Raw genomic sequence first — 22,660 nt, 5'->3', positions numbered from 1 at the left:
CCACATTGTGTCCAGTGCTAACAGGCATAGGTGAAGCTCGGGGAGAAAAAGGTGAGAAAGGAGAGAGAGGACCCAAAGGAGACCGTGGTCCTGAGGGGCCCAAGGGAGATGCAGGGTCCATGACCGGATCTGGAGGCGGTGCTAAAGGAGAGAAAGTACGCTAAATGTTATCTTTAAAACATATATTTGTAATCTGTTAAACACTGTATACAGGCTGTATAAATATTTGAGGTATATGAAATGTATGTTAGACAAAACCATGAGATAAAGAAGCCTCTGTACTGGTCATTTCACCCATATAGATGTCAGAAGGTTTGTGTTGTAATATCAACATTTGTCTTTTATGTGTACTTTTTCAGGGTAGCCTAGGAGAAAAAGGAATGAAGGTATGCTATGACAGTTACCAAAACCCACTGTGAATATTACTACGTTGATAAACTGGCTCGATCTTTTTTGTATATATTTTAGTAAAACTGATATCTTGTCTTTTATTCCATTGTGAATTTTCCTCAATGTTTTCCTGTTAAAAATTCCACCATTACATGTGCAGTTTGTAATGCTTCAGACTGTAGTAATCATTGAGTCCTAGCATAAATTGAATTTTTGATTTGTCAGAAGGTGTTGATTAACTTTCTATACCAGTAGCTCTGACATTTGTTCTGGCTACATGGCAAATCACAGGTTTATACTAATGAATGTGTTCTAGTAGGTTATCTTTTCTATAGTAACAACTTACACAGGTACCTGGATGGCAGATTTTCTGTATGGAGACGTTTATTTAGCATTTTTGGAAAGATTCTCCAGTGCTTTGTAACAGTCAGTGGCAAAACTGTAACTGTAGTGTTTTATTGCTTATATATTGCATAGCATTGGATCTTTATAGCAAATTTTCTTCATTTAGACTCCACCCGCAGCCAGAAAAGACTCCACCAGCTCTGCCCCTATTCCTAGAAATGATCTCACACAGCAAATGTAGTTTCAACAGAAAGGCTAGGCTAGAAGACACTTGTTGTTGTTTTCATTGCGACTGCAATTTTGCTCTCGCAGCCAGCAGAGGGCTCAAAATATTACAAACTGCTCCTTTAATTCTGAAGTGACTTAAACATGACTATGACTTCCAACATGTGCAAAAGTTATTAGCTCTTTTAAGAATGTGATTTTTGTCACATGCACTTCCTGATTCTCATGGTTCTCATTTTCTCAGGGTGCTGCAGGATTTGGCTATCCTGGACCAAAAGGTGACCAAGGACCTCCTGGTCCTCAAGGTCCCCCTGGTCCTCCCGGGCCCAGTGCTGACGTAGTGGAGAGGGGAGACGGCTCAGTAGTGCAACGTATAGCAGGACCGAGGGGACCTCCAGGACCTGCAGGACCTCCAGGGCCAGCAGGGCCTGAAGGAGAACCTGTGAGCAACTCTATAACATGCATAGACACTTCTTTTCTAAACAATTCTTCACTCTTTAGTAGTATTCATACAGTGGAGAATAAGCAGAAGGGACTTCTGAAGAACAAAACATACAATACAATGTAGTAAAACAATGTAAACACAATTTTTATTGCTCATTGATAAATGCAGAACTTTATAAATATACATATGCACTGCTATTTACATGGTTTAGTAGAGATCCATGAGACAGTTATATATAGAACTTATGTATGGACTATTTGTCTATAAGCAGAAGCACATACACAACAGTATGTTTGTCTGTAACTGAAGACAAACTATATGGATTTATTTGAGTTATTCTCAGCAGAGAAATGTGTGGTGCTCTAGGAAAACTTGCCAGGTATGTGGCTTAATTCTCGGGAACAGTCAAAAAAGACCAAAAAATCCGGTGTTGGACAAAACTGAGTATTTCTGCCTATAACATAATCTGATACTGAGAAAGAGGCCAGTTTTGCGAATTCAGTAGTAAAAACAGTTGGTTTGCCAAAAGATGTCTAAAACCTTGTTAGCTAAGGGTGATTTCCCCACCCAGCGATGTTACACTCACTTTATTTGAGTTGTTTGAGTTGAACAGAGTCTTTAAACTTTGTCTTTCCTCTTTTGAGGTTAACCAGATTTCAAAATACTATATCTTTATTTCTGGTTGAGATACATATTTTAGTTCAGGAAAGCATGTAGTTTTAATAACGTATAGTAGAAAAATGTGACCATGTGAAGAGTTTTCCCAAGCGAAAACACACATACAGTGATTTATTTACTGTATGGAAATTAATGAGATGTATGTAGGGCTTTGGCCAAAAAAATAAAAATGAATATAACTGCTGTATGCCCTGAAGGTGTGGCTTCATACTAGCAGTGCAAACCAAGCATTCACAAACTCAGTTTGGATCGTTATGTGCTTCTGGTTTAGGATCCACTGCACATCCACTTATATAGCACCTTTGCAGTCTGTAATCTCTAACTGATAATAATTGGCACTAATGGCCAGTGCATCTCCCACTTAATTAGGCTCAATGAAGTGAGTAAATTGAAATGAATTGAATTTCCAGATTGTGGTATGAGGCCAGTGGATGTCCCTAGCACTGCAGAGTTTAGCATTTATCCTGCTATAATAAATCAGATTTAGCTCATCAGCTACTTATAAAGCCTATCCCAGTGTAATCCTAATGTACCAGCCTCCAGCTGTAGGCTGGAGAAGTGCTCTGCAGTGCTGTGGACCATATGGACTGCAGGTGAACAGCACCAGGCTCTCTTACAACCTTGAAACCCTTCATTTATAACACCACTGACTTAAGCTGTGACCAGTGTCACCCAGCATCCTGTTTGTATAATATGTTCATGTATAATATGTGCTGTTCATTTGTGGATGTCATACAAACTGATGTTGTGTCAAAACCCTATTGTGTCTTGCCCATTGAACGCAATTAATGGCGCAAACGGCCATTGTATTCTGCCCTTGAAACGTGCGGTGTAATGCATGGGGTCTCCCAGATGCTTCAGCTCGTGTCTGAACAAATGCACCCTATAAATAGATTTCTTTCTGTTCTCTTATAGGGTGACCCTGGTGAAGATGGAATTGCTGTAAGTTCTCCTGAGTAATGGAACACTTATACAATGTGGACCGGGGTCAAGTGCATTTCTGCTTTTGAATGGCTTCCATGTAATATTTCCCTTTTGACTACACAAGCAAGAGCAGCTGTGAGCAGAGCAAGCGTGATTGGTTAAACTTTCTGCAGGAAAGGGCTAAGATTGGTCAGAATTCCTTCACAGGTGGCAGGAGTGGGATTAAAAAACAGTCCTGCACATACCTATACTTGGATATTCCAGCATTATAAAGTTTTCATATGTACACAGTATTCAGATAGTCTCCCCCATTCAGAAAAAAGCATGCACACACACGCACACATACATGCCTTATATGCTCAGTTTGTTTTTTAAAAATTGCAAATATCATTGCATAATTCCTGCATCCACCCATTTACATTGCACTTTTCATACTTAGGAAATGCGTTTCTGTGTTAATTTGCAAGGACATCCATAGTTGATGAATTGGCCACGCCCACTAGCACAAATGGTCACTAAAATGGCTGTGAATAGCACTTCTCTTTGTAACTACAATGTCCCACAGTGCACTGCTCTAGCTCTCTTTGACTTGATTAATCTGTAGCACAGGGAAAGTTAAATTATTATTAATCAATGGATTGATTAAACAGAATGGTTATTTTTATTTCCTGCTTTCATTATACACTGCACAAATATATATGCAAATACCTTACATTTAACTTCAGTTTCTCTGGTACATTTTTAGGGACCACCCGGACAACCTGGATTCCCAGGAACTCCTGGAGATACTGGAGCTAAAGGAGAAAAAGTGAGTGCAATGATCACATTATGAATCATGCATTTTAAAGCCCAAGTCAAGACCTGCTGCAACACAGCAGCATCCAGCGGTATTAATAGGTGGATGGTGGAATGTTCATTGTAGAATGATGTTCTTGTTCATAATGAAATGCTTCTGTGGTTGAAGTAACAACACTGAAATGCTAGTTACAATGATTTGTGCCTGGTGATGTAAAAGATATAAAAGATTTCACATACATGATCTGCAAATATCTCATTTTCAGGGTGACAAGGGTGAAGGTCATCCCGGACCCAGGGGACCACCAGGACCTCCGGGACCTCCAGGACCCCCGTCTCGCTCAGACAGGCCTGTGAGTATTCAGTGAACTGTGTCAGACTTGTGGTGGCTTGTGTCAAAATGTCTGTTAAAAACTGTTTTAATAATCAATACTCTTTATTTTATATGCAGACATTTGTGGACATGGAGGGCTCTGGCTTTGGTGATCTAGAGGGTGTGCGGGTAAGCGTTAGAAACACAGGGTATCTTATGTTGCAGTTAGTCTCCATTAGTGAATTCAGTTTAACTTTGGCTTTCCAGCAGCATGCCATACAATAAAACCGTGTTTTTCATTTTTGTATAACATAATGTAGAATGTCATTAGTTAAACATTTTTGCATGCACTTGGATATGTCTTGATATGTTTTTTTCCTCCCTTTTCCTGATTTCTCTTTAGTTTTTCCATGATCTTTAAATCTAAACAGCAATTTAAGCCACTCACTGGGCCAATAATAACTGAATGATGTTTTTAGATATACAGTATGAAGAATGGTATGTTTCGTCCCAGGGAGTGTAAATTATTCTCCTATTTTAACAAAATTTTTTACATTTTAACATCACAGGCGAAGATTTCACCTATGAGCTGCAGTGTTTTATCCTCGTATCACATGTAAAATATAATATTCGAGTCTGGCTAACATCTCAGTATGTTTAAAATGCAAAGTGTCTGTTACTACGCTAGAGAGTTACATGACAGTTTCTACATACCATATAGATATCAACATAACTAATTACCATAATTTTAAAAATAGCCACATATCAAATGAAAACTTTTGCTTTGTGGACGTTGCTGATTTCTCCACCCCTGATTTCCATCCAGCCTTAATAGAGTATTTCTGTTTTGTTTTTTTTTGTTTTTTTTGTAAATCTGTCTTTTAGGGATTGCCTGGTTTGCCTGGTCCTCCTGGCCCACCTGGCCAACCTGGGCTTCCAGGACCTGTAGGTCCTGCTAGTGCTACACATGCTACTGTTTCTGGTGTGTCTGGACCTCCTGGTCCACCTGGAAAGGACGGTACTCCAGGACAACCGGTATAGCTTTCAAAAAATCTGCAATACGTGATAGTATTCCATTCCAGGCCTTTACCAAGTCCAAGTTCTATGTGCTGGTTCATCTACAAATATGCCTGAACCTGGCTAAGTCTTTGAGAAACCCCTGCCTTTGACCATACATTTTCAGAAATGCAGTACTTGTTGTTTAAAATACATAAATATTGTAACCTACAGGGACTTCCAGGTCTCTCGGGTGCTGATGGAAAACCCGGCCTGCCTGGCCCTAAAGGAGAGAAGGTAGGAGAGCATTAGCACCTTAATCCCCAGCCTCCTACTAGTTTTTTGACAAGTTGTGGGTTTGCATCATTAGTTTGCACGGATAAGAAGAATTTGCATGTTAAAATTAAACATCATGATGATAATCCCCTGAGGGATTTATAAATGCATGTCAGGCCTAATTCTTCTCCTGTAAGTCCTCTGAAATGTCACTGCATGTGATATTAAACACACTCACGTCATGCTCTGCAGGGTGATACCGGCGAGCTCGGCTTACCTGGAGCTGTGGGAGAAAAGGTTAGAGCACGTGCACATATACAACAACACACACACGTATGCACATGCACATGCTGATGCAAACTCGTGAAATACTCTGGGAAACCCATGCATTTTGAGAGCAGCGGTGCATTCTGGAGATCTTAGTGATTACAGTGTGCTGTATGTATTACAGAGCATACAGTGTGTATTTTCACCACTTAAGATTAAAGAAAATCTTAATCAGGCTAGCGTTTTTATATACTTAAAACTAAGTATAGTCTCCAAAGACATATTCAGTATCTCCAGTTCAAGATTTTCCTATGTATCTGTTTTCTTTAGTTTCTATTCTTCTACTTCCTCCAGCTTTTCTCCCTCTCTTCCTCATTGTCTGTGATAAAACACCCTCAGTTTGACAGGTAGAGTAGGGCTTGCTGACTCTCTGTTGGAGTTTTTTTATATAGAATCTTGGATGTGTGAAGTTGTTTGTCGATATTTTTCTATTTGGATGTTATTTGTGAGCAAACTGGGATGGTTGTGTTTGTGAATTTACAGTGCTAATTTTCTAATCTTTAATTGCATTTGCACTGTAGTTTTGTTTAGTACCAGATCTAACTTGTGTGATATTAGTGGCCTGACTGAATACTGCTGATGTAAGCTGATTATTCCGATTATTCGTTTTCATGTTCTCTGTTCTTGTATTTCCCAGTTGATCTTTGTATCATCTTTAGTCATGTAGCAAGTGCGGTTGACCTGTACTCACATGTGTCTATGATTAGGCAGAAATCTAATAGCTGACATTATCAGACATTATTATTTAAGCCAACTAATTATACTTGAACAACAGCTTCCTGTGTTTTATACAACAGATGGTTGCTGCATCAAATATCATTTGAAAATCAATCAAAAATCAATTATTAATTTTCCTTCCCCTCTTCCTGGTGGGTGTCAGTGTGAAATGAAAGTGAGAGAGAAGACCACCAAACACACACCTACTTAGCCAAAATCTTCTTTACCATCATTACGTAAACTCTCATGTCAAAATTATATCATCTATCTGTTTAATAGAATAGAATAGAATAGCAAGTCTGTGAGTGAAAGTGGTATAAGGTAAAACTAAGGTAAGATAACTATAAGTCAAGTCTTGTTGGTATGAGATATTTCAGACTTTTATCTAAAAATATTAATTTATTCCCACCCATTATACATTCATTTTCTGCATTTCCACAGGGTGCACAGGGGCCTCCTGGTCTTCCAGGAACACCCGGAGAGCCTGGCCTCGCTGGCCTTCCAGGACCAATGGGACCCGTGGGACCACCTGGGCCTCCAGGGCCGGGCTACCGTGCTGGATTTGTGAGTTCAATAATAATATCACTATAAATTTATATGCAGTTCGTGTTACATTTTTTTTTACTTTTGAGATTTTATTGAGATTTCCAAAATCTCACAGCACTCTTATTTAAATTAAGCAATAGAATGAAAAGAATTATAAAATAGTGAAAATTAGGCAATTAGGAAAAATACACATATAAAATGAAACAAATGTAGATAAATACAAATTCTGTATTTGTATTTAAATAGATATTTTTAATCTGTATAAAAATAGATATTAAATCTGTATTTTAAGATGAAAACTTGTTAAATTTCTTATCAGAAATATATATATATATATAAGTGTTGTGTGTGTGGTATCTAATTTGTGCTGCTGTGTTATGTTTTGACGAACTTTGTGCTGTGTTGGTTTTGGGTGGACTGGGACTGTTATGAGAATTGCATTTCCCTCTTTGTTCAGGACGACATGGAGGGTTCAGGTGTAAACTTTTTCAGTGGCGTGCCTGGAGTCAGAGGACCAGAAGGCATACGGGTTAGTGACCTCGTCTACTGGTAATATCTCATTATTGTTGACTCTATTTGCAGTGCTTTTTAAATTAATGGATTTTGTATCACTGTAATTCTTTTTCAGGGTCCACCTGGTCTGCCTGTAAGTTCTTTTGTTCATATTTTTATTCTAGAGTAATTCTTTGTTAAATGATTTTGTTGTTTGATTATGTATGTAGATGACATTTTGAGTTTTGCTGTGTGTGTGGTGTTCTGTAGGGTCAGCCTGGTATACCTGGGCAGAAAGGAGAGAAAGGCAGCGAGGGACTTCCGGGAACAGGTGGCCATCCTGGACTTGATGGCTTCCCTGGACCACAGGTAGGCGTGTGATTTAAAAAAAATATGATGATATTATAGGATAAACGCTATACCATTAATGGTGTTGTATATCAGTATAAATGATGACATACAGGAAAAGAATTGTTCCCATGTAAACACAATTTTGCATAGGATGCATATCAAAGAAAGCTATTTCTTCTTAGCAAATAATTGACCACCATGTTATGTGCGGAATAAAGCACATAGGGCATGCTGTTATAGGAACATAATCAGTGACAGGATGGTGTGTCACTGTTACCATCACAAAGTTTATTATTTTCAAATGAAAGCATGCCCTGAAGTATTTCATCCTCTTACAACACAGCCTGCACTAACATTTTTATTATTTATTAAAGAATGATGTATGTTTTATCCATTTATAGTTACATTTAATATTGAAGAATATCTGCGGTAAGAAGAAATTGTAGCTGCTTATGTTACTGAGAAACCACAAAGCTCACAAACCTCACAGAAAACCTCACTTCGTTTCAACAATTACATACATTTAAAAAAAAAAAAAAAGATGTAGAATGAGTGCCCACCATACAACTCCCTGTGTAAGCTGTTACTATAAAAAAAAAAAAAAAATGAGCACATTAATATACCTCTGTGATATTCCTTGCAGCCAGAACTACTGTCAGAGCTGCTGTTGTAGAAAATTAACCAATCGGAATAGAGAATTCAGCAGCGCTGTGGTATAAATGGTATTTAATAATCAGTTTCTTGAAACTGCTAAGTTGTAGATACAAAACATCTACGCAGGGTTATGTGTACATCAGATCTTATCAGTCCCTGTGTATAAAGTGCACTGTTACCACAATGATTCTCTTTCTCCATTAATCTTTTTTAAGGACAGTCACAATTATCTAGTGTTATAGTCTTAGCTATATTTGCTATATTTTGGATTGGGTTATATAGGTACAGGCATGAATATGGCGCAGGAAGATTTTTTTACTTTTTTATGTTCTACTGAATCCCTTGTGTCATTTCGGGCCAAAACATTCATTATCATAAACCAGATCAATCTGGTATAAACAGATTTCTTAGAGCCACACATCATTAGGACAAGCATTGTGAATCTTGTAATGAGCAATCAAGGCTGGAGACTAACTGCAGATTTGTTTTTTCCACAGGGACCCCAGGGAGAGCGTGGATTTAAAGGAGAGAAGGTGAGTATTTCCTCAAATGTTAACAAAGTTAACAAACATGTAGGATCCTGATGGTGACTCAGATGTAATTGGTTTGATGTGTTTACGTAATAGGGTGATCCAGGTCGCGATGGTACTGGCCATCCAGGCCCTCCAGGACCACCTGGACCTCCAGGACAAATCATCTATCGGTCTACGGATGAAGTAAATAAAATATATAAATAAAAAGGTTTCCTGTCGCTTTAGTACACCTATATCAGAAAGTCTTGTTGAACAATTAATAATTAATTGTTTATTTTTCCCCTTTTCTCTCAGCATGATACTGTGGTTGAAGGACGTCTGGTAAGAGCCTTTTAATTCAACTGAAACTTATTCTGTCCCACTGCAATAGGTATATTTAATTATTTACAAAATAGAAATATACAATGATTGTCATAATGACAAATATTGTACAGGCAAATAACCGGAGCAGGGATCTTTCTCATGGTGCTGCTCCTAGCAATTTCCAGCAATTAATTGCATCATAGTTGGACTTTCATATCTGTTCAGTGTTGCACAGATTATAACCAGTAATTTTAAAATACCAACTTATTTTTTCTGCTGCGCAACTACCAATTTAACACACTGTTTTGATTTGTAACCTTGTTATTATTGCTCATCCTTTCATAGAAAATAAGCGCTCAAACAGATGTTTTCTCTTGTGTTTGTTTGAGGGAGAGAATTGTAAAGAAATGCCAGACATTAGCGAGCACAAAAAGTGAGAGCAGCATAATATGAAGGAAAAACTTTGTATGTTAACCCTTCCTGACCAAACTGTGCTGTACAGAAGAAGTCAAACATGACATTTATTTCCCCGATTGAGAAATGAAAAGATTTTAGGCTTTTGTTGTTGTGGCACAGCATTTAGATTATCTTCTGCACCATGCAGGTCACAATATTTAACATTCTTTATGTAATTGATATATAATGTGTATGGTTATGTTAATAAGATGAATTACTTTCTTTTCAGTCTGGCATCCCTGGTAAAGCAGGATTCCCAGTAAGTACAGTTTGTCAGTTTAGTTGCTAAGTCACTGATGTTAAAGGACCAATTTGGTTAAAAAATCTAATTTACGCACATTTTCTAATTACGAAATTGGTGGCTATGAGCCAAGACATGTTTGCTGTCCAAATTTTGCTTTTTCTACATTGTACTAAAGCTTTGAGACTTATCCTATGTTCACAATAGCAAGCAACAAGTCGCTTGTAGTTTGTCTCTTGTGGGTGTGTAACTGTTGTCAGTTGTGCACTCTCCAGCACATTTTAGTTTTGATGAGAAACAGTAGTAGCTACTCTATATTTTTTGATCAGAAACAGTAGTAGCTACTCTATATATAGTTTAAAAAGCTAACTAGTTAAATATTAATTAAATAATGCACTAATCAGCATGAAAATTTTTTTTGTTTGATGTACATCTTACTTGCTAGGCTTCATGCAACCTCTGTTGGCAGATTAGCAAAGAGATCCAACTGTACTAGCTATGTACCCACCAGGGGCACCAGTGATCTCTGCTACTTCCCTCCAAGCCTTATTTTTTCTTTGTAATGTCTCTGTACACATATAAAAATGGTTGTATGTGACCAGATGAGATAAAACCATGCTTTTAGAGTTTTTTTTTTCCAGTTTTCTTGTCAGACAGTTAACTGGAACTAATTGCAGGTAGGAACTAATGTTATGAGTGCTAAACTAAAGAGACATCGGACCATACACGCCATACGATTGATCAGGGAAATCATTTGAGCCAGTTTTTTGGATTTGCTGTCTTCCCATGTCATACCTAATTCAAATAGAATTGTGAAAATCTCAATTCAAATCTCAATATCACATGTCGTGCTTTATGTCTTACAATCATCTATTTGTCGTATACGTACATAGAAAATGAATAGTCGCTTTGTCGCCTGCTAGTGTGAACACTGGGTTAGGTAGATTGAGGAATATATAAATAAATAATAATTGAGTATGCAAACTTTACGCTAAAATTATCTCAAATTTTCTTCATTAAGTGTTGTTGGCTAATTTTAAATAAATTAAATAAATTAGATTCATTTTCCTGGCTAACTAGCGCATTATAATAGTGGCTTTTGAAATTTGCTGCTTCACTGGAAAACTAAAGAAACAACATTTGAATTTCAAATACAGACAGATGACAAATTATAGGGGGAAAAAAACAACAAAGTGTCTTAGTAAGGTTTTTGTGGCCACTGCACACTACCCACAATTCAAATGAACTCTTGTTATAGATAAATATTGGGTACAGTGTTTGGACACTGCCTATTGTGGTTCATTGTATACACTTGATAATCTCAAATATATTAAATTCAGTTTCAGAATAGAATTTAATATTTATAGCATTTTACAATACATATTTCTGTGAGCAATCCAAGAAAGCTTGTGAGGAACCAAGACCTATCCTGGGAAAGCCATCATCTTCTTGCCTGCACTGTGAATCATGAATCAGTTTTATATCAGATAGTATGTCACAAGGAAATATAAATTAATGGCTAGTAAGGGCACACAATGCACTAGTCATGGGTTGAGTCAGTAAAACCGTAACTCCTAGGTGAAGGAGAAGGTTGATCAAAGTCAGCAGTGAATCAGTGGCAATGGAGGAGATGCATATATAGGCTGAGTGGGAGCAAGTGCTTGTGGGCTTCAGGTTTGGTACTTCATGATTGGAATGGCAGGAGTGGTAAGAAGTGGAGAGATAAAATCGTTTAGTATAGTGGAGTGACATACAGACTGATGAAAACCAACATAAAGTATGCTAGTAAAGTGTTGGGCCATCATGAGGCACCAGAGCAGCTAACAAGTTGCTTGTTATAGATTCTGCAAGTCTTTGAAGATATACTGGAGGGATGAACACCATTTTTACCAAAAAAATATACCCTCAGTTGGTGTTTATATGATGGTGATGTAGAGCACTGTCTGAAACATTGCTCTGGAGTCTGCCATATGTGTTCAGTTGAGCTGTTGTCTGGTGCTTTACTCATCAAACTATTCACTGAGCCCTTATACCCTGAAATGTTTCATCATTGGATAAAGATGATCAGTCAAAAGCCCTATAAATTGTATTGATTTGCAGTGATGCCTCCTTCAAGGGGGACAAGTGCACTTAAACCAAGCTAGCAAAATGCTTCAGACAATATAACGGAGCCAAGAAGAGTTTTCTCTTTAATTTATTACCTGTCTGTATATTTGATATGGCCAATCAATTATAGTGAATGTAAGTGGAATAGTGTAGATCTTTAAATGAAATTTTGAATTCTACCTAATGTTTGTCTTTATTTTGAAAAAGGGCCCGATGGGACCAAAGGGTGAGAGAGGAGACCCAGGTGCTCCAGGACATGGCATTAAGGTCAGTCACACAGTTTGATGCTGATTTGTCTCAAATTTTATCATTTTTTCAGAGCTTTCCCAATTAAATCTTTCTTTTTTTGTGGTGTACGTAGAATAACCAAAAGAATAGAGCCATGGATAATGCATATGATGTTGCCCTGTTCTTGCCTCCACTTGAGCACATTCTGTTTGTAGGGTGAGAAAGGAGAACCTGGAGTGGTTATTGGACCTGATGGAAGCCCTCTGTTTCTTGGTTCAACAGTTGGTCAAAAGGTGAGGGCTTAAAATGGGAATTTTAAAGCTATGTATAGCCATGTACAGCAGCATATTAAATTCACTGATTTCTTTTTTCATGCTTTCATTGTTGTTGCTTTCTCCAGGGGGAGAGGGGACCTGCTGGACCAGTTGGACCCCCTGTGAGTATAATATAGGTTTTTTATTTATTTATTTATTATTTATTTCTGCTTTTATTTCTGCTTTGAAGAAATTACAGCGTTGATATTGTAAGTAACATTTCCCTCTGGCTGTGTACTCACACAGGGAGCATATGGTCCTCCTGGCATGAAGGGTGAGATCGGGATGCCAGGCAGGCCTGTAAGTCCTCCATTTATGAAGCTGAACATTGAAATATGTTATTATTAACTTCCTGAAATCTTGTAACTTCCAGACAGCTTGTTTGTGTAAACTAAAGTGGCATTGTCATATCACTACAGGGTCGACCAGGTATCACTGGAAGTAAAGGAGAAAAAGGAGAGTCAGGCTCTGGCTCAGGATATGGTTATCCTGTAAGGACAAAATGAATAAAATGTGCATTTGTATATTTTTAGGTGTATGAAATCTTTTCTGGCTTGACAACTGAACAGCATTTCTTAATTTTTTTTTTTGTTTTTTGTCTTTTAAGGGTCCACCTGGGCCTCCAGGCCCTCCAGGTCCCCCAGGACCCCCAGCATACCCTACAGCTGTGGAGAGATTTAATGTATGTTTTTATTATTACTATTATTTATTTTTTTAGTATTAGATAAGCTGTTTAATTCATGCGTAACTGTTGCTTAGAACACCGCACTGCTGAACAAATGGATTATTAATTATATCTGGATTTTCAAAGCACAAGAAGTGCAATAAGGCTCCTAACTCTTTGTGCTTCATTTTAGAGATATGAAGACTCTGGAAGAGTGTATCCTGGTGAGCCATTTTGCATATTTGCACTAATTTTAAATTGTTTACACAGAGTCCAGTGGGGACCTCAATGCCAGTAATGATTGACCTTTTCCTTTGAACACCTACTTATTTCCCTAATTGTTAACGGTTGCCATTTTTGAAGGAGATATTTACATTTAGTTGTTTAGCTCATGATGCAGGAATAATACACACTGTGTGGATCAAATATATTGCTTACAGAGGCTGTAGTCATCACCTGTCTTATTCTTAGGTTTTTACTGACTGATGTAGTGACATTATTTATGCAACTTTTCTTTTTTTCTAGGTATGAAAGGAGAGAAGGGAGACCGTGGGACTCCTGGTATTCCTGGGGCGCCAGGTATCACTCCCTTTCTAGCATTTAAGCAATGTTTTCCTGTACAACTTCGAAAATGTATATTTAGTGGCATGTAAATAACTTTATAAATCATTTCTGAAAAAAAAAACATCAGTTTGATCTGTATAATCCAACAGATTGAATATCCAACAGTTTACATTTACATTTGTTTACATATTTTCTTTTTGTATATCTTTTTGTAGGTAACTTTGACATTTACACTCTGAAGGTCAGTTACTTTTTAATGGAGAATATATACAGAATAGGTATATATCACAATGGAGAAGGTGTGTGCTGAGAGCCGTGTCTTTGTGCTGTGTATGTTCACAGAACGAACTGAAGGGTGAGCGTGGAGACACCGGACTGAAAGGAGAGAAGGGCGAGCCGGGCGGACACTACGGTTCTCCCTACGGAGGTGTTCAGGGACCACCAGGACCTCCCGTAAGACCTAGTGGGGAGGGTTTGGGAAACATATACACTGAGTTGTTGTTTGTTGCTGTTTTTAATACACCTGAGCATGAATTCGACAAAACGGTGGATGCATTAACTGTCTAAGTCTGAGTGTATGTCCAAGTGTTAGTACACTGTAGCTATAAGAAATGAAATTATGAAATGAACTTTGCGGTGCTAAGATATTTGTTCTGTATGTATCGGGGGGTGCTTACGTTTGCCCCACATTCCCCACACCATCATACAGCCACCATTTATCTATACTACTGACACTAAAGAGGAGGGCCTGTAATGTAAGTTGCCTGGTTATGGCACTGTATGCTTACACAGATCTCCAGTCTGTTTTCAGCCACAGGATTTGGCATCGCTGGTAGCGTTTTGCTTTTCACACCATTCTCAGTAAACCCTTCACACAGTTGCTCATGAAGCAGTCCAGGGTGAGAGCTGCTTTAAAGATGCTAGATCAAGCATATGCTGCGAAAAAAGGATATCTTATATAAATTATCTGACGATTTCAAGACGATAACAAGCTTGAAATTAGTAAAAAATGTTTTAAAATATTATTTAATGTTTAATATTTAATATATTATTAGACATATGTTTGATGATCATGAATATCATGAATATAGTCAGATTTATCTAGTAATTCCTATTATAAGATAAATCTGACTATATTCATGATGTTTTCAATTGTTGAGATGTTTTTTTTTTTTTTTTGCAAAGAAACTAGCACCTACTTTCATGCCACGTTCAAAGGCACTCAGGTCACTTGTTTTGCCATTTCAACACTCAATTTAGCACTAACTGATGCTATAAACTGTGCACTATCTGATTTATCCCACACATTGCAGCCTGTGACATATGGCTTTTGCAGTTTGCGCGAAGGCAGGTTGTGTAACTATGCACAGTACTGTGCAAAAGTCTTAGGCACCCTATTTTTAAAGTACAAATTTTGTTCTAGTTGTTTATTTTATGACTTCTGCATTATGGAGTCAGTACAAAACATATTTTATATTTCCAAACATTACTTTTCCAAAAAAATATTAAAAGTTACAGAAAAATGTTTGTATGTCAGTAAAGAATGCAACATATTATGTAACAAACCACTTTTCAGACAAAAAAACATAATGAAGCCTGCTGGGTTTTGATGCAAAAACAGAAGCAAGTGTGACAGTCAAAGTCTCTAGAAACTGTGACAGATTCTCCAAGATGCTCAGTAACACTTACCAGCCAACTTCCTTATAAAACTGCACAAATTGTACCTGAGAATACTTTTTTAAGCAAAGGGTTATCACACCAAATTCTGACTTTATTTAGTTTATTACTGTTTAATGCTCTTTATAGTATTATTTTATGTAGAAATGTTTCATTTTGTTATTTTTAAAACGTCTTTGCTTCACAGCATTTCTTTTCATGTGTAAAAGACTTCTTCACAGTACTATATATATAGGAAAAAAGCATTATGCATTGTGATATTGTGATGCATGGGAAGCACTTTGACTGATATGATAGATGGCCAATCACAGATGTTTCTCAGAAAAGCCAATTAGGAAATATACAATTTTATTAAAAAAAAAAAAAATTCTGTGAACTTCTGTGCCATGGATGAGAAAGTGTGTAATGATAAAGACCATTGTGGAATCTCTGTGAATTAGGAAAACTAAATGTTTTAGTAATTGTTTATCATACAGATCTGGCTTGTTTATCATACAGATCTGGCAAACCTGATCATAGCACATATGTCAGGAGAACACAGGTCAATTTCGTCATGTCCAGCAAAGATATTCAACGCATTAAGTAGGACATTTGTGACATTTTATAGAAGGCTTAGTCGAGTTTAATTGCATATTTTTCTATAAAGCTAATTATCTACAGAGCAGCTTTCATTAAAACCAAGTAGTAATTAAAAGCATATCAGCCATATTAATGCCTTCCAAAATGTTTACTTTATTCTGACGAGAATTTTCATTTGGTACAGCTTATTTAATAAGAACTTAATTTATTAACACATTATCTTTGTTAGTGAACTTCCTTTTTATTCTGAGCTTTTTGGTGGTTGATGTTACACCAGCTTTTAAACTGCAATTTAAGTCTCATGCAGAGTGCATTTAGTTGGCTCCAAGCTCAGCGTTAGTAAATTGAACATTAATTCCAGATGCACAGCGAGTGTTATTTTGTGCCTGCAGCAAGTTATGTTTTGTGCTACGCCTCTTGATGTACATACATCTGGCCCTGAGATTTAGGTTGAACTAACCCTCTATTAGCACCTGTGATTTAGCTCATTAGCAAACTATCAAGACCTAATGAGGTTCTGTTAGAGAATGAAGACACTGAAATGCATATTTTTTGGACAAACCTTATCCAAATCTATGGGGTCTAAACCTAATGATTTCTTTACCTGTACTGTTCATTGCAGGGTCCAAAAGGAGATTCTATCATAGGGCCTCCAGGTCCACAGGGTCCACCAGGACCTCCTGGTGTTGGTTATGAAGGCCGTCCAGGAACCCCAGGCCCACCAGGACCTCCCGGCCCACCTGGTTCACCCTCATTACCTGGCGCTCACAGGCCAAGTAAGTCCCAAAAAAAGAGCATTCTAAATTCTTTAATACAAGAATTCAATTCTCAATTTAAGCTAGAGTCTGTTGTATTTCTTGATTGGGAACACTGATGATTTTTTTTTTCCATTCAGCAGTCAGCATTCCTGGCCCTCCTGGTCCTCCTGGTCCACCTGGTTTGCCTGGCCAGAACGCTGGAGTAAGTAAAATCCTGGAAGCGCTCAGTAACTTTCAGTTCCACAGGACATTGCAGTATAAGATTTTATAAGATCTCATACTGAGTTTAAGCCTGACAAACCTGAGCAGCAGTGTGATTTAATACTGCAGACTGCTTTAAGTCAGCATCTAGCTCTTAGCTTTATGTAATACCTACAACTGAGCCGCTTTCAGTTTTGGTACAAGACTCCAATAACAATAATATTCTGCCCTGTTATATTTTATAGGTGACAGTAGTGAGAACATTTGACTTAATGCTCGCAACAGCACAGAGACAACCAGAGGGTGCTCTCATCTACATAGTGGACAAAAGTGATCTCTATGTCAGAGTGCGTGATGGCGTCAAACAAGTCATGGTATGGTGCTTTTGCCTGTCAGAAATAACACAAAATAAATTCATACTTATGCAAACAGAGTGGCATTTCTTTCACTCTTTTGATTATGAAATTCTGCTTTCTTCCAGCTTGGGACTTATAGCCCCTTCTACAGAGATTCAGTAAGTAGATTTATATCTGAAGAGCTGTAGTCTTCAGCTATTACTTAAGCAACTACATAAAAAAGCAACTACATTAAAACTGCATTTAAGTGTACAGCTTAAATGGTAGAGCATCGAAGGAACGGTTTGGCTTTCTGTGATACGTATTACTGTTGTCCACTTTATTTACAGAACAACGAGGTGGCAGCAGTACAGCCTCCCCCGGTAGTGCACTACTCTCAGAGCCACTCAGCAAATAACGGAGCAGGGCATTACTCCCATGTTGTTGAAACTCCAGTCCGGCAGCCGGAGAGCCACGGGAGCGAGCATTTTCAACCAGGCAGTGATCCACAGTACAACATACACTACTCCTCTCACCCAGACACCAGGTACCCACCTCAGCCGGACCACAGATATCCGTCCCACACTCATCAGGAGTACATCCCTGTACAGCCAGAGAGGTACCCCATCGCCCCGATCCAAAGACCCAGCACACCCGTCCATCAGCCTGAGGGTCATGTACACACATCAGGACCGGGGGTAAGCTTCCAACCATACACAGTAGATTTTATTATTATTATTATTATTATTATTATTATTATTATTTCTTCTGGTAACTGATGTGGCCCTTCTAAGGCAAAATATCAGTGTCAGAATTTCAGTATTTGTATTTGTTGCTTTGTCATTTTGTTTAATACATTAAAATAATCTTATTATTAGCCATCAAAAACATTCTATTTAAATTTTCTACTTACTACCTGACATCAAAAAAAGTCATTTTTCTCTACTTCACACATAGTTGTTAACAGAGCAATAATTCTATAATTATGTAAGGAATAAAACCTAATGTAGCTTGCTGTTATAGGGAAATTATCAATGATGAGGTGGTGTGATGCAGCCCTAAGTGAAGCGCATTTACTTTTACCATCCCGAAGTTGATTATTTTCCTATAACAATATGCTGCAAGCAGCTTTATTCCTCTTATACTACATCAATTTGCCAACAAATACAATTTTTTGTTTTACTGGTCAATGACACGTAGCACTTTTTTCACAATTTTTTCACAATGTTGTGGAGTGTCTGTGAGACAAGGTAGAGCACCAATAAACAGTCATTCCCTCACTAGCTTCTCTGCTCAGAGGTGTTTTTGAAAAAATACAGCTTGTCATTTTACCCAGAAACACAAAAGCACAAGTCCTGAAACCTTTCCTATGGCGAAAACAAATTGTTACAAAATGCTGACACTGGAGACTCCTTCCACAAATGTTAAATAAACATTTCCAGAAAACTTCACCACATCAATGATTATATATTTTTTTATTTGTTAAATAGCAGCAAGTCATTTATTATCACTCTGATTATGTGGAGCATCCACCATGCAAGTCTCTGTTAATTATCTGTTACCATACAAACAATAACATATTAGTATGAGTGCATTAATATAAACCATTATAGAAATGTTATCACCTTATATATGTAACTGCACTATATGGCCAAAGATTTGTGGACATTTGACCATTACATACATGTGATATATGTGCTTTTTGAATGTATAACCTCCACTCTTCTGGGAAGGCTTTCCACTAGATTTTAGAGCGTCGCTGTGGGGATTTGTCCATTCAGCCACAAGAGCATTAGTGAGGTCACACGCTGATGTCAGGCAAAGAAGCCTGGGGTGCAGTCTGTGTTTTAGTTCATCCCAAAGGTGTTCAGTGGGGTTGAGGTCAGGGCTCTGTGCAGATCGCTCAAGTTCTTACACACCAACCTTGCCAAACCATGTCTTCATGGACCTTGATTTGTGCACAGGGGCATTGTCATGCTGGAACACGTTTGGCCCTCTTAATTGCAGTGAAGGAAAATCTTAATGCTGCAGCATATAGAGACACTCTATACAATTGTTTATGACAGTCATACAACAGTTTTTGGAAGATCCACATATGGGTGTGATGCTCAGATGTCCACAAGCATGGTATCCATACAGTGTATTTGTATATATAATCTATATATATTTAACAAAGCTGTAACTTAACCCGACTTCTGTGGTGCTGTGTCCTTAATAACTGCTGTAAATGTGTCTTTAATTCTGTTTTGGCTGGAGCTGCTTGTGTATAATGCCATGTGGTTTCTCTGTGTGAACAGCTGCATCTGATAGCCCTGAACAGCCCTCAGGTGGGGAACATGAGGGGCATCCGTGGCGCAGACTTCCTGTGCTTCCAGCAGGCACGTGCTGCAGGCCTGAAGGGAACGTTCAGGGCTTTCCTGTCCTCCAAACTGCAGGATCTCTACAGCATCGTTCGCAAATCTGACAGAAACACATTGCCCATTGTCAACCTCAAGGTATGTGTCCTCTTTACCCTCATGTCCTTTTATAAATGGGTGTCATCTAACCATCATCTTAAATTAAATACAACAAAATAAAGGCAGTTTTGCTTCATATTTACAAGGAATACTCATGTTCAGTATTATTCCTGTATATCCCATGCCAAAATATTTAAATTTATCAGTTTTATACTACACTCTTGTGTATGTTTTTTCTTCGTTTCCATTTTTTTAGTTAGAGATTCCCACCGCAGTCCTGGTGCTCTTTAGTGTTTTCTCTCTCTGCACTCATCAGCTAATTTCAGTTGCTGAATCGGGGTGTGTTAGCGGGGAAAGCAGTGAACTGAGCCATTTGGCTTCCCCTGTGCTTGGTCATGGGTCAATGTTGTGCTGATGTTATTCTCCACAGGACCAAGTGCTGTTCAGCAGCTGGGAATCACTGTTCGGGGATTCAGAGGGCAGGATTAACACCAACGTACCCATATATTCGTTTGATGGCAGAGATATCCTCAGGGACAGTGCTTGGTAAGTGCTTTGACTTTACATACAACAATCCTCACTGTTAATTTCAACCAGATTTCTTTCACTGTGTTTGTACTTATTTTGTGTAGTTTTGTGTTTTGTTTGCACTGGTATCACTTCTGATAAAACGGATCTTATTCATTGTCAGGGTTTTACTATAAAGCACCAATCATGGTGTATAAAATCAGTGCTTTAGGTTACTGTGAGGTCAGATGCTCTGATTTGTCACTACACAAAAATTAGATATTAAAATAGAAATTTTTCCCCTAGGCCTCATACAGAGTACCCAAACTGATGCGTAAGCATTTCTCCACTGTAACGACACCTGAGTCACCTTCACACAGGACAAAACTAAATCCCCCACCCCCTCTTTGCTTGACTCTGTATGTGGCATCACATGTTTTATTTCATTCTGTAGTCTAATATTTCTCCTCCTGTGTGCGCTCTAGGCCAGAGAAGATGATCTGGCATGGCTCCAATGGTAAGGGTCACCGTCAAATGGATAACTACTGTGAGACGTGGAGGACGTCAGATCACGCCGTGATGGGTCTGGCCTCATCTCTGCAGGCTGGCCAGCTCCTACAGCAGAAACCCAGCAGCTGCTCCAACAACTTCATAGTGCTGTGTATCGAGAACAGCTACATCATACAGTCTAAGAAGTAAATGATCCATCAGTCTTATATAGTGCAGACCACATTAGGTTAACTGTCTGGGCAGATTTTTTTTTCTTCCAATTTTCCACCCTGTTTATAACGTGAAAAACAAAAAGACAGAGCCTGGGTCTGCATCGCAGAGAGGCTGCCCGCTGTCCTCTGGTTCCTTTTATAATGCCAACAAGACAGGCTGTTGGCGCTGTCTCCCGGCATTGGCACATATTTTGTAGGAGGGGTTTGAACCAGAGAGGACAGGAAATGCAGAGAGGCAGGGTTTTCAATTGTATTTTCCATATAAAATTGTATATGAAATGTTTGTCGTTCCTGTTGGTTTTTATGTTTCTTTATAAAAAAATGTCTTAAGTGGTATATTTAACCAGTTGTAGCTACATATTTTGTGTAACTTTGTTTTTGTTAATTGCTTCCATTCTCATTCAAGGATTTTTGAAAATTAAGGGGCAGACGTGACTAAAACCGTTTTAGATTTTACAAAGAGAGTAAATATTTATTTTGTGCTAAAAACAAAACAAAGAAAACCCTAAGTGATGAATTTGAAATGTAGAATACTGTTTTATTCTATTTTAGCTAGCACTTTTTGCAGGATATGGCTTGTATATACACAGGTGCAAGTGTGAACCTAAAATAGGCTTTTCCTAAACCATGGCCACAAAAGACTAGTTTTGTGATTCCTTGAATATTGCAGTATTTAGCCCCTGAAATACTACACGCAAATGTCACTTGTACGTAGACTATGGGATCAAAATTATATGAAATATGATCCGTGGAAAATTAATATGGACTTTATTCTCTGTGTTATTGTTTTTTTTTTTCATTCCAGACCACTTATACAGGAAATGTAAAAAAAAAAAAAAAAAAAAAAAGAAGAACAATCTCCATATATTTCAGAGAACAGTAAAGGAGTTAAAGGTGCTTTTAATTGGAAATCAGTACCACTTCAAACTGCAATCATTCACCACTAAGTGGGAAACTCATTCAGTTGCTGCTTTCTGAAAATTAGACATGTACGTTCAGTACAGAGAGTAATTTATGAAATGACGTGCTTTTATAATACGTCTGTATGAAATCTCAAATGCTAACTCTGCTGTAGAGGTGATGATATAAGTATGGCCCTGTGGAACTCACATCCTTTTTGTAACTGTTTTGTGCTTCATCATTTTTACATGGCACTGAATAAATGATTTTTCACCATTCACATGAAAAAAACATGGTATTGGTAATACTTCTTGTGTAATAGATGTTATCTTTAGACTTCGATATGATATGATATGAATCTTTTAGCTTTTGAACATGGTTTTTGTCTTCAAACTTACACCTGAGAAAGAAGATGGCTGCACTGGAGTTCTATCAAAAGAGGTATGTAAATCATTTGATAAGACAGGTACAAATGGAACTGTAATATTTAGTGTTTTCACCTGCTACAGCACAGCTGATGGAGCACAACTTTTGTTCAAACCATCCCATCAACATACACTCACTGTCCACTTTATTAGGAACACCTGCACATTCATGCAGTTATCCAATCAGCAATTATGAAATCCATAAATCATGCAGACA

General features: G+C 37.9%; 1 protein-coding gene across 6 annotated transcripts in view; it reads left to right on the top strand.

The window, feature by feature from the left end:
- The window catches only part of col18a1a (collagen type XVIII alpha 1 chain a), an 81,708-nt gene extending 59,399 nt beyond the window's left edge, over positions 1 to 22,309 (top strand). For 4 of the 6 annotated variants that reach the window (XM_026910830.3, XM_026910805.3, XM_026910820.3 and 1 more), the window contains 36 exons: positions 16 to 155; positions 360 to 386; positions 1,205 to 1,402; positions 2,999 to 3,025; positions 3,753 to 3,815; positions 4,069 to 4,155; positions 4,254 to 4,304; positions 5,001 to 5,150; positions 5,346 to 5,408; positions 5,640 to 5,684; positions 6,873 to 6,995; positions 7,435 to 7,506; positions 7,606 to 7,623; positions 7,740 to 7,838; positions 8,972 to 9,007; positions 9,101 to 9,190; positions 9,302 to 9,328; positions 9,996 to 10,025; positions 12,321 to 12,380; positions 12,557 to 12,634; positions 12,742 to 12,777; positions 12,902 to 12,955; positions 13,075 to 13,146; positions 13,263 to 13,337; positions 13,513 to 13,543; positions 13,845 to 13,898; positions 14,099 to 14,124; positions 14,226 to 14,336; positions 16,762 to 16,915; positions 17,035 to 17,099; positions 17,344 to 17,472; positions 17,580 to 17,612; positions 17,784 to 18,131; positions 19,731 to 19,928; positions 20,320 to 20,435; positions 20,882 to 22,309. In XM_026910830.3, the coding sequence (XP_026766631.3) occupies positions 16 to 155; positions 360 to 386; positions 1,205 to 1,402; positions 2,999 to 3,025; positions 3,753 to 3,815; positions 4,069 to 4,155; positions 4,254 to 4,304; positions 5,001 to 5,150; positions 5,346 to 5,408; positions 5,640 to 5,684; positions 6,873 to 6,995; positions 7,435 to 7,506; positions 7,606 to 7,623; positions 7,740 to 7,838; positions 8,972 to 9,007; positions 9,101 to 9,190; positions 9,302 to 9,328; positions 9,996 to 10,025; positions 12,321 to 12,380; positions 12,557 to 12,634; positions 12,742 to 12,777; positions 12,902 to 12,955; positions 13,075 to 13,146; positions 13,263 to 13,337; positions 13,513 to 13,543; positions 13,845 to 13,898; positions 14,099 to 14,124; positions 14,226 to 14,336; positions 16,762 to 16,915; positions 17,035 to 17,099; positions 17,344 to 17,472; positions 17,580 to 17,612; positions 17,784 to 18,131; positions 19,731 to 19,928; positions 20,320 to 20,435; positions 20,882 to 21,095 (3,200 nt within the window). In that variant the 3' untranslated portion in view covers positions 21,096 to 22,309. The remainder of the gene's footprint in view (positions 1 to 15; positions 156 to 359; positions 387 to 1,204; positions 1,403 to 2,998; positions 3,026 to 3,752; positions 3,816 to 4,068; positions 4,156 to 4,253; positions 4,305 to 5,000; positions 5,151 to 5,345; positions 5,409 to 5,639; positions 5,685 to 6,872; positions 6,996 to 7,434; positions 7,507 to 7,605; positions 7,624 to 7,739; positions 7,839 to 8,971; positions 9,008 to 9,100; positions 9,191 to 9,301; positions 9,329 to 9,995; positions 10,026 to 12,320; positions 12,381 to 12,556; positions 12,635 to 12,741; positions 12,778 to 12,901; positions 12,956 to 13,074; positions 13,147 to 13,262; positions 13,338 to 13,512; positions 13,544 to 13,844; positions 13,899 to 14,098; positions 14,125 to 14,225; positions 14,337 to 16,761; positions 16,916 to 17,034; positions 17,100 to 17,343; positions 17,473 to 17,579; positions 17,613 to 17,783; positions 18,132 to 19,730; positions 19,929 to 20,319; positions 20,436 to 20,881) is intronic. The other 2 variants (XM_026910811.3, XM_053233946.1) reach the window with 2 other exon arrangements.
- Positions 22,310 to 22,660: the final 351 nt, after the last annotated feature.

Source organism: Pangasianodon hypophthalmus, chromosome 5, assembly GCF_027358585.1.
Source record: "Pangasianodon hypophthalmus isolate fPanHyp1 chromosome 5, fPanHyp1.pri, whole genome shotgun sequence".
NCBI classification, from domain to species: Eukaryota; Metazoa; Chordata; class Actinopteri; order Siluriformes; family Pangasiidae; genus Pangasianodon; species Pangasianodon hypophthalmus.
The sequence above is the reverse complement of the archived record's forward strand: the minus strand, read 5'-3'. Positions and strand labels throughout refer to the sequence as shown.